This window comes from Chelonia mydas, chromosome 10 (assembly GCF_015237465.2).
Source record: "Chelonia mydas isolate rCheMyd1 chromosome 10, rCheMyd1.pri.v2, whole genome shotgun sequence".
NCBI classification, from domain to species: domain Eukaryota; kingdom Metazoa; phylum Chordata; order Testudines; family Cheloniidae; genus Chelonia; species Chelonia mydas.
In genome coordinates this window covers 72,410,436-72,422,554 of record NC_051250.2, presented here as the reverse complement: position 1 = coordinate 72,422,554, position 12,119 = coordinate 72,410,436, and the positions used below count along the sequence as shown (strand labels likewise).

The window sequence follows — 12,119 nt, the reverse complement described above, 5'->3', positions numbered from 1 at the left end:
TGGATAAACTGGACTTCCATCTTTAGGGTTGTCAAACTGCCACCTTTCTCAAGTGTATAATGGGTATAACGACATTTCAGCAGGCACCTAATAAATGTGATCACTCATCAAAGCCTATCCTCCTTGCATTAGGCCAAATTCTGCTGTCATTTAAACTGGCGTAAATCCGGAGTCACTCCACTGCAGTCCCTGAAATTACTACAATTTGCAATGGAGTGAATGACAGCAGGATGGAGCCCAGTATTTTGTTTCATTTACCATTTTAAATAAGCTAACAAAATAAGACACACAGAGGAAACACTTCTGTGATCCATTCACTGGTAAATATTGGGTGCCCAAAATGCAAGGATAAAAATATTCATTATATATTATGGAAAACTTAAAAAGGCACTTTAGCCAGGCTGTAGGCACTACTGACATCTATTTAAAAGGGTAAGACATAACACAGAGAGCCACCACCACATAGTGACAATAGATGGCTAGCCCCCAAGCAAAAGAAAATTCAAACTGAAGAATCATCCATTCTCCCCCAAATATCATCTCTCTAGCAACACTTCAGTTTTCAAAAGACCCAGAGAAAAGAGGAGCCTTGCAAGGTCTTCTGAAGGTCACCAAGACAGGGCAGCAAATTCCAAAGCAGGGGGGTACTCAGAGAATGCTTTTCTAGCAGCTCCATGTCTCTTTGACCATAGTAAGAGATACATAATTGTATAGACTAGGTGCCTTTTTTTTTTTTTTTTTTTGCAGCAACTCTGAAATGCCTGAATGAGTGGGGTCGAGGCAAGACCCCGCACGCCCTGACCCCATTCCCCGGCAGAAGCACCGGGCAGGGGGGTCAGAGCAGGTGGGGGCACCCATTTTTCTGGGGGCCCCAACTGGCTGGGGCTCCTGAGCATGCTCCCTTGACCCAGTGGCAGGTGGGCGAGCAAGTGGGCGACCCATCAGCAACAGAGGAATGCTCAAAAAAGGTAGACCTGCCCTTGGGGAGTCAGGCCCGGTGCAGGGTGGTGGGATGGGAGCCGTTGCCACTGGAGAGCGGCGTCTCTTCTCAGAGCTGGGTGAGCACCTGGGGCCCTGGGGAGCTCCTGCCTAGAGTGTCCATCGCCCCTTGCAAGGAAGCCTGGAGGGGGTGAGTGGGAGGCAGCCCCAAACCCTCCTCCTGCCCCCCCATCATTTCCCACCCACCAAAAGTCGGGGCCCGTCCTGGCTATGCCACTGGGCCACCCACCCCAAAACAGGGAGAGGACAGCCCCTCTCAGTCCAGTTCTGGGGAGGAACCCTCCCCCATGCTCCCAGGGATCCTGCACTTGGTTCTGGGCCCCACAGAAATATACTGACAAACCGGGGGAAATTCAGAGAAGACCACACGACAGCACCAGGGGATGGTAGGGCTGATTTATGGTGAGAACTGCATCACAGTATCTGATCCAAAGACTGGGGTAGTCAAAGACTTTGGCTTTGGATCAGACCCTCGCTTTCTGTTTGTGTGAGGCCCACGATTGATTTTTTTCTGTGGGTCAATGGCTCCTGATAGAAAAAAGATTCCCCACCCCTGTTTTAGAGCATAAGAATAGGGCTGGCCTTACGGAAAATGACACCCTGGGCAAGCTTTTATTTTGGTGCCCCGCATCACTCCTGGCCCCTTGGTCTCCCTGGGATTCCCGCCCCCCCATCACCTCTGGGCCCCACTACCTCCCCCAGTGTTTAATTTGAAATGAAAAAGAGATGCCAGAGCTCAGCCCTGGCACAAATTAAGCACTGGCAGGGCAGCGTGATATTGGCGGGTACTAGCCAGGCACCCAGCTTTGAAGGCAACACCACCGCCAGCAGTGGCAGCATATAAATAAGCGTGGCGTGGTATATGGTATATTGCCACCCGTCTGCGCTGCTGCTGTGACTTGTGGTGCCTGATGCTCTGCATGTGCCTCAAGGCAGGCTTTGCACCATCACACTGGGGTTGCATCTTACCAGAGCCCATGGCCCTGTTGCAGCCCTCTGGCCACTCCTGGCTCACCCGGAGCACCATTTCAGATTTTGGGGTTCCTTCCCCACTCTGAACTCTAGGGTACAGATGTGGGGACCTGCATGAAAGACCCCCTAAGCTTATTCTTACCAGCTTAGGTTAAAAACTTCCTCAAGGTACAGACTTTGCCTTGTCCTTGAACCCTATGCTGCCACCACCAAGCGTGTTAAACAAAGAACAGACAAGAGCCTACTTGGAGACGTCTTCCCCCAAAAATATCCCTCCAAGCTCTACACTCCCTTTCCTGGGGAAGGCTTTATAAAAATCCTCACCAATTTGTACAGGTGAACACAGACCCAAACCCTTGGATCTTAAGAACAATGAAAAAGCAATCAGGTTCTTAAAAGAAGACTTTTCTTTAAAGAAAAGGTAAAAGAATCACCTCTGTAAAATCAGGATGGTAAATACCTTACAGGGTAATCAGATTCAAAACGTAGAGAATCCCTTTAGGCAAAACCTTAAGTTACAAAAAGACACAAAAACAGGAATATACATTCCATTCAGCACAGCTATTTTACCAGCCATTAAACAAAAGAAATATAATGCATTTCTAGCTAGACTACTTCCTAACTTTTTACAGGAGTTCTGAGTTGCATTTCTAATCTGTTCCCAGCAAAAGCATCACACAGACAGACAGACCGACCCTTTGTCCCCCCGCCCTCGCCCCCCAGCTTTGAAAGTATCTTCTCTCCTCATTGGTCATTTTGGTCAGGTGCCAGCGAGGTTATCTTAGCTTCTTAACCCTTTACAGGTGAAAGGGTTTTGCCTCTGGCCAGGAGGGATTTTATAGTTCTGTATACAGAAAGGTGGTTACCCTTCCCTTTATATTTATGACAGGGGGGCTGGGAGGAAACTTTAGCCATGATTCCAGGGACTACTTGGGCAGCTGAAAACTCTAGGGTTTTTGCCGATAATAATTTAGGAATTAGCTGACAGGAGCACTGTATCTAATTGTTATATAAAGAAAAATATATATATATACAAACTCCAATTAAAGCCATGTTTAAAGTTTATATGTAAATTTAGAACAAACAGGAGATAATACAGCAAGTTATTCCCAATCCCAAACCTTGAGGTATCAGTTCTGGAGCTTTAACACAGATATCAGAAACACAAGTTTGATGCTTTGTACACTATCTTTAGTACAGATAAATAAACATTAATAAAATCTGCTTACTTTCTAAACATAATTTTAACATATGTGATTAAGTTTTTTTCTCGTTTATTAAGAAAGGGAATTTATTTTTCTAAATTATTTTGGCATTTATGTTTACTGATCACAATCATGTATGTGACTCACATAATTGCTATTGGTATCATAGTTGGAACTACATTTATTTTCATGCAAATTTTAAGTTATTTTACAGATAGAACTAAAAATACATTTGAAAATAAGCGACCTTCATCTGCCCAGTGTCTAAAGTTATGCATTAGCTAATGGACTTTTAAACTGGCACTGCTAAAGTTAGTACAAGCTAAAGTTACATTGTAGGAGAATATTATTATTTGATTGTACTACTTTAAATAATGAATGACAAAGTACAATATGATAATAAAAGTAATAATGATAATTACTCCAGCCAGGACAGGTTAGGCATTTTAAAACTCACTATTCAGTTATAACAGTAAATATATCCCTCATATATATCAGAAGTCATTACAACTTTATAGTGCAATTATAAAATGTCTTGGTTATACCATTTCCCCAACTTTTCTAATGTAAACTACCCCTAAATTGTGATATCTACATCAGGGAAAAATCAGGGATTTTGTCACTGTTTGGGATTGTGGGACTGGATGTTTCGGCTAGAATGAACAGCAGTGAAACAGCTAACGATATAGTTATTTACAAGAAATGGAGTAGTTCTCTCCAAGCTATTGTTTAATGGACAGATTTCAGGAACACAGCACTGCATTGGTTTAGTACTTGTCTTACACTTGGAAACTTATCTCTGCAACCATAAGGGACAGATTTTTTGTTTGTTTGTTTTAAATTGAAAGCTTAAGTTCTGGAGAACATTTCTGTGGCCTGGGTTGGATTCTGTGGCTGCAGAACATTTAGCGCCCTGGCAATGGACAGGGAACAGCCCTAAGGAACTGTCACAATGTCAGCTACAATGATTTTTAACTGCAAGCTTGGCAACCATTTGGATGGGGGCTAAACCACATTCTAGACTAAACCAGTAACTAGACGAGGTCACTACCAAGGCTAGAGCAGTAGACCAGATTCACTCCCGGGGACAATGGGATTCACTCCCGAGTACAAAGCCCCAAGAGTAGGAAACACCAGAAAGGGGCAAGTGGGATGGCAGGAGGAACAGCTTTTTCTGTAGATGAATCCCTCCTGGCACACAGGATACTTGAGGGCAGGGGTTCATTGAGGTGTGTTTTACACTTTCTGCATCAGTTTGTGTGAATATGGCCCCCACTTTTGAAACATGAGCCACTACACTAAACACGTGTTTAGCAAGATATGGGTATGGCCCAGGTTTCTTCGCTCTATTTGAAGCTCACTGTAGACAGCAAATACCACTTTGACTCAAAAGAAAATGGAGCTTAAATGGTGCAGGAGGACAGCAATGGAACAGGTCAGTAAATAGTACTAATGACACATTTTGTAAAGACACACACACACATAGGCAAGTGGTGATGCTAGTCAGGACTGAATAACCCTGGCAGAGATACATTGACAAAGTTCACATGCCTCCTGCCAGTACTGTGCCTGACTGCAGTCAGTGGTAGTCTCTCATTTCCATGAGTATTAAATGGGAGGGTTAGAAAACCCTTTTGTCTGTGCTTTTAACCAGATTGATCATCCTGTAATGAAAACCTGAATGAAATTCCTGAGCAGAATCCAACAAGTTCACTGTACGCCATCGAGTTATTTCAGTTAGCTCATATTTCAGGCAGAGAGTTTACCCCGCTCTCCCTCCCACTCTACTATTCAATCTGGTTTGGGTGGGTCTTTGCTATCTGATGAAACCAGTATATTATGATAACAAAGAAAGTATTACACCAAATGTTTCAGAGAGCAACATATTTTGAAGGTCAGAAGCCTTCAAACGCTTTTGAATCAAGGGATCATTCTTTTGAGAACCTTCAAAAATTTGCCTTTAAAAGTATCGTGCACTTGCCAAAGCCAGATGCTAGAACAATGTTCCAATGTGGCATTTAGAACTTTCCAGTATATGAAAGGGAAAATTTGGAATAGGATTTATTCGCAAGTTATATACGTTAATTTTTACTGACCTAAACATTTATTTTTAGCCTTTCTTCATCCCTTCATAACCAACCCAGATAAAGGACAGAATGCAAACTCTGACATGGTTACTTACCCTGGCTTATCCAAAAGCCCCTTACCTCAGTCATTTCTGTCAGATCATCACTCAGGTGAGCTCTCTGAAGCAATGCTAAGAGGTCAATGCTGGATTTCCGTCTGGGTTCTGATCCACACATGACTTCCGTTTCTGTTATGTTGATCTCCGTGTGCACAGCCTCCTGCTGTCTCCATTGCAGGTCCTCTCCTGCCCGTTTCAAAGAAGTGCTGCTGCTCTTGAGAGACATGACCGAGCTGGAAAGAGTGCTGGGGATAAAGGTGGACAGGGCCTGGGAACCTGAATAAGTAGTTTCTTCGCCTGTGAAAGACTCATTCTCCAGTATGTCGGGCACAGATACGCTGAGGCGTCGGTCCAAGGAATGCCTTTGCCTTCTAGGCACCATTTTTCTAGAGCTTTTCTTTATCATCTTTATGTTGAAGTTTTGTAACAAAGGCCTGGTTTTCTGTTTCAGGGATCCCCAGACAGAGGATCTATCCAAATCCATAGCTGCAACGGGGATGTCACCAGCTCCTTGGCATTGTTGGTTTTGAATGGACTTCAGTAATTCATAGGGTCACTAAAAAGAATGTGAGAAGAATAAAAGCCAAATAGTTAAAGTGAACACCAGTTCTGGATTATGACTCATGATGTCTCATCCACAGACCTTCAGTCCATTTCTAACAAGCAAGAGGAAAGCATACTGTGTTATTAGGAAGGGAATGAGCAGTAGAAAGTGTGCCCTACACTAAGGAATGATGGTTAAGATTATGTGAGGCCCATTTCCTTTAGGATCATCAGAAGTGGGCCATTTCCACTCTTTCCCCTTTCTGAAACCTGATATTGTGGGTTATCAAACTTTATGAATTAAAATATTCAATTTGACAACTGCTAGAGTTACTAGGAGTCCTTGTGGCACCTTAGAGACTAACAAATTTATTTGGGCATAAGCTTTTGTGGGCTAAAACCCACTTCATCAGATGCATGGAGTGAACAACACAGAAAGCAGTATAAATATTACAGCACATGAAAAGATGGGAGTTGCCTACCAACTGAGGGGGAACAGTGCTAATGAGGCCAATGCAATCAAGGTGGACGTCGCCCATTTTCAACAGTTGACGAGAAGGTGTGAGTATCCGCAGAGGGGAAAATTACTTTTTGTAGTGACCCATCCACTCCCAGTCTTTATTCAGGACTAATTTGATGGTGTCCCGTTTGCAAATTAATTCCAGTTCTGCAATTTCTCATTGGAGTCTGTTTTTGAAGGTTTTTTTGTTGAAGAATTTGCCACTTTTAAGTCTGTTATTGAGTGTCCAGAGAGATTGAAGTGTTCTCCTACTGGTTTTTTAAATGTTGCAATTCTTGATGTCTGATTTGTGTCCATTTATTCTTTTGCATAGAGACTTGGCCAACGTACATGGCAGAGGGGTATTGCTGGCACATGATGGCATAGATCACATTGGTAGATGTGCAGGTGAACGAGCCCCTGATGGTGTGGCTGATGTGGTTAGGTCCTATGATGGAGTCCCTTGAATAGATATGCGGACAGAGTTGGCAAGGGGGTTTGTTGCAAGGATTGGTTCCTGGGTTAGTATTTTTGTTGTGTGGTGTGTAGTTGCTGGTGAGTATTTGCTTCAGGTTGGGGGGCTGTCATAAAGCGAGGACTGGCCTGTCTCCCAAGGTCTGTGAGAGCGAGGGATCATCCTTCAGGATAGGTTGCAGATCCTTGATGATGCACTGGAAAGCAGATAGTATACCCCTGGTCGGGGTTCTAGGGGTGTGTCTGTGTAGATTTGTTCCTGTGCTTCTTCAGGGAGTTTCTTGAGTAGATGATGTAGTTTCTTTTGGTAGCCCTCAGTGGGATCAGGCTGTAGAATGTGGCGTCAGGCTGCTAGGCAACTCTCTCTCGTTCATATTCCGACCTATTCATGCTGACTACAGCACCTCCTTTGTCAGCCTTTTTTATTATAATGTCAGAGTTGTTTGAGGCAAGCGTTCTTAAAACTACAATACCCAGCTGCTGAAGTGAGGAAACAGATTGAAAGAGCCAGAAGAGTACCCAGAAGTCACCTAATATAGGACAGGCCCAACAAAGAAAATAACAGAATGCCACCAGCCGTCACCTACAGGCCCAACTAAAACCTCTCTAGCGCATCAAAGATCTACAACTTATCCTGAAGGATGACCCCAAACCGGAAGGAGAACACTTCAATCTCCCTGGACACTGAATAACCGACTTAAAAGTGGCAAATTCTTCAACAACAAAAAACTTCAAAAACAGACTCCAACAGGAAACTGCAGAACTGGAATTAATTTGCAAACGGGACACCATCAAATTAGGCCTGAATAAAGACTGGGAGTGGATGGGTCACTACAAAAAGTAATTTTCCCCTCTGCAGATACTCACATCTTCTTGTCAACTGTTGGAAATGGGCGATGTCCACCTTGATTGCATTGGCCTCGTTAGCACGACAAAAGTAATTTTCCTCCTTTGATATGCACCCCTTCTTGTCAGCTGTTGAGAATAGGCCACTTCCACCTTAACTGAATTCGCCTCGTTAGCACTGACCCCTCACTTGGTAAGACAACTCCCATCTTTTCATGTGCTATAATATTTACACTGCTTTCTGTTTTGTTCACTCCATGCATCTGATGAAGTGGGTTTTAGCCCACAAAAGCTTATGCCCAAATAAATTTGTTAGTCTCTAAGGTGCCACGAGGCTTCCTCGGTTGTTTTGCTGATACAGACTAACACGGTGACCACTCTGAAACCAGAGGTACTGTAATCTGGAAGAGTGATTGGCTTAGTAAATATTGTAAACAAAGATTTGACGCATGGTAACATTTTCATGAGAAAAAAACTGCAATGCTAGGATACCTTCTGTGCACACTTTCCTGCCTGAAAGAACATAAGCAATGCCATACTGGGTCAAACCAATGGTCTATCTAGCCCAGTATCCTGTCTCTGACAGTGGCCAGTACCAAAGCTTCAGGGGTAGTGTACAGAACAGGGTAGTTGGAATGATCTATCCCTGTCTTCTCCTCCTGGCTTAAACATTTGTTTCCTATCTTTTAACCAGTTAATGATCCATGAGAGGATCTTCCCTTTTATCCTTAAGAGCCTTTGGTGAAGGACCTTGTCAAAGGCTTTCTGGAAAGCCAAGTACTCTATATTGACTGGATCACTCTTATCCACATGCTTGTTGACACCCTAAAAGAATTCTCACAGATTGGTAAAGCATGATTTTCCTTTACAAAAGCCATGTTGACTCTTCCCCAACAAATCATGTTTATCTACGTCTGGTAGATAAACATGTCCCTCCTTCCCCACAGAAACACACATGTCAGAATTATTCTTTGGAGGAGACCACTTTGAAAGTTTGGCACAGCAAGAGCTATAAATCCAAGGTGCCTGTAGGCAAGGAGAGCATGAATTTGTAGAATACCATCTGAATTAGATTAAAGAGACATACTTTAATCTAAACACACACACACACACACACACACAGAGTAAAACTTGTTCGAACACTTATCCCGCAGCCATAGATCCTGCAGACCCTTTTTCATGCAAGTAGTACATATTCCTCCATCACGATGGAGAGGTAGTGGGGCCAAATCTGAGTGATTGCCACTTGTGACCCCGTGCACCAGATCACTAGGCCCAGAACGAGGAGTCAGGCCTAGCCCTGTAGGTCAGGAGTGGCTGTTGCAGGGTGAGTGTGAGGCAGGCTTGCTCTCCATCACCACTTCCTAGTATAGTGGATCCGCTGAATCAGGAGGCCCCTGAAATAGCCCCACTGATATCAGAGAGACTAGTCACTTCAGAAATACTTTTTAATTTCATTTAGAATGGCCAAAAACAGACCCTCTGAGAGGACCAAGGGAGGAAGACATTTTAATGGACTTCAGGACAGTTGTGAGGTAGAATACAATTAGTTTGGCCATGGAGCATTTAATAACTGAGGCCAGCATACTTAGGGAAGCCATCTCTGCATACTCTACTTTACAAACTAAGCTATGGCTTTCAGCTGTAGAAATGAGATGAATATACTTAATTTAACCAGCCAGCTGCTGATTAACAAGCCACTAATCCACATTTTAAACTCTGCCCCTCTCTACATATCCACTCCTGGTCTCCCACAGGCTGATGCAAAGTTGCCTGAAGTTAGTGGGACTCTTTCTATGGACTTCAATGGGCTTTGGATATGGCCCTTAATGCATTGCCCTGCCCCTCACCCTGTTTCCTCTTCTCCGCCAATGACGCCAGCCTCAATCGCTCACTTGTAAAACTCCTCCCACAAACACCTTTGAACATCCTTTCATCACACCCCTCATGCATGCAACACTCTCTGAGGCATAACGCTACTATTCTCCCCTCCAGACCCATTTCTGCTGTGGTGCCGACACGCAGCCAGACAGACGATGATGCAGTAAGGCCAAGGAAGAGTCGAGATATGCTGATATTTTTGATGAAATAATAAAACTTTAAAAAGTTAGAAAATTTATATAAAAATCCAGGCTAGATGTCTTTCTAGAATCTATCACTCAATTAGAAGTTATGGGCTTTATGCAGAAATTATTGGGTGGGGTTCGTTAGCCTGTGTTATGCAGGTGGTCAGACTAAATGACCATATGGGTCCCTGCTGACCTCATAATATACTTATACAATCTTTCTCATCGATAGATTTTAAGGGTGTCACTCTCCCTCCACATTGCTCTACTTTTCAGATTGTAAGCTCTTCAGGCAGGTACTGTGTTTTCCTTGCTGTAGTGATTAGCACAACTGGACCATAATCCCAAATTGGCCCTCTGGGTATTAATGTAATATAAACAATTAATAATAATGAGCTAACTCAATACAAATCTTATTGACTACAGCATTAATAGCATGCAATCTCAGAAACAGGCTATTATCCAAACAATCTGACTCAAAAAGAAAAAAGAATCCCCAAACACACTTTCCTGGGCAGACTTTAAAAATTGCACAGAATGCTCCATCAGTTCCAAAGTTGATTTACACGCAAAGGGAACAAAGAACCTACCTTCAGGTACATGTAATTCTCTTAGGGTCTCATCCATAGCCTATTGAAAATTTCCACTGATTCCAAAGAGCTTTGGATTAGGCATTTAATGGCTGAGACACTTACTGGTATCAAATGCTTCATAAATTAATCAACTCCTTTGGGAGGATTTGCTTTTGCTATATAAGTGATATTCCAAGCAATCAAGCAGGAAAGTGGTTTCCTTTCAGAGCAGGTCTTTGTGGAAACAAACAACCTATGTGTGTGCAAGCACGGTTTTTCCATGAGTTTGGGGGCGGGGAGGGGGAGGCGGAGAAAGGCGTTGACCACATCCTGCGAAAACAGCAACCCAATATACTGGACATTTGTAAGGCCCCTATAAGTGAAAGGAGCTTAATAAATTGCACAGGGAGGATTAGATTTTTGTAAAAGTGTGAGGCAGAACAAATACAGCAGGTTGGAACACAGGAAAACACATTTGTACAATTTTATTGTACATTTTCAAAACTCTACAACCAGCTAAAATAAAACAAAAACTTATCAGTCAGAAGGAAAATAAAAACAATCCTGTTTTGTTCTGTTTTTTAAAATCTCATGATTTTTAACCTACTCCTTTGATTTTGGGGGGGACCCTAATTCGTGGTTTGTGAGCATTTGGGGGGTAGCAATACTGCTTTTGTGTTAAATCAGTGTAAAGGTATGTATATCAGTATAGCTATTCCCATACAGGAAAGCGAATAAACTATACTGGTGCATGGCACTTTTGTACTGGTATAAAACTGTCCACTAGTGGCTGTGCTATTATTTTGGTACAAAAAAAGTCACACCCTTAACCCAGATAGCTATACAGCAGGGATCGGCAACCTTTGGCCCGCAGCCCGCCAGGGAAAGCCGCTGGCAGGCCGGGACGGTTTGTTTACCTGCAGCATCTTCAGATTCGGCTGATCGCAGCTCCCACTGGCTGCAGTTCACCATTCCAGGCCAATGGGGGCTGTGGGAAGTGGTGGCCAGCACATCCCTCGGCCTGCGCCGCTTCCCGCAGCCCCCATTGGCCTGGCACGGCGAACCGCAGCCAATAGGAGCTGCGATCGGCTGAACCTGCAGACGCTGCAGGTAAACAAACCGTCCCAGCCTGCCAGCGGCTATCCCTGGTGGGCCGTGTGCCAAAGGTTGCCGGTCCCTGCTATACAGGTACAAAAACAGTGTTTAAATCAAGCCTAAATGAATTTATCTTCATCACTGCACCTCTGTCAGGTAGGAAGAATTCTCCGCATCTCACCAGTGGGGAACTGAGGCACAGAGAGGCCAGGGGGCCTGTTTTTTAGTGAGGTAAGTGCCCACAGCTCCAACTGAAATCAAAGAGAGAAGCAAGCACACTGCACTTGTGTGGAGGAACAATATAAATAAATCTGGCCCTAAATTACTTGCCAAAGGACACAGGGAAGTCCATGCAGAGCCAGCAAATGAGACCAGACTCAAATCCCAGTGCGATGCTTTAACTATAGGAGGCTGTACTGAGCTTGCTTTTGTTGACAATTCTCATTTAGAAACCTTTCCACCTTCAAACACGATGGGCCATTCACAGTCATAGGGCCTCCACTTCCAATATTACATCATTTAGAATTACCAGGCCAAACATGTTTGTAGAAAATGCCATAAAATAAGAATTTCGAAATTCAAATTCATCTTTATCCAGCACCTTCTGTTTTGCTGGCTCTCTCTTGCTCTCTCACACACAAACCTGTCACATTCAAAATGCTG

The 12,119-nt window shown here is 43.6% G+C and overlaps 1 protein-coding gene across 4 annotated transcripts in view; it reads right to left on the bottom strand.

The window, feature by feature from the left end:
- Window positions 1-12,119, bottom strand: part of MCTP2 (multiple C2 and transmembrane domain containing 2) — a 164,179-nt gene that overhangs the window by 125,819 nt on the left and 26,241 nt on the right. For all 4 annotated transcript variants that reach the window (XM_037910725.2, XM_037910726.2, XM_037910724.2 and 1 more), the window contains exon 2: window positions 5,384-5,917. In XM_037910725.2, coding sequence (XP_037766653.1) covers window positions 5,384-5,845 — 462 coding nt within the window. In that variant the 5' untranslated portion in view covers window positions 5,846-5,917. The remainder of the gene's footprint in view (window positions 1-5,383; window positions 5,918-12,119) is intronic.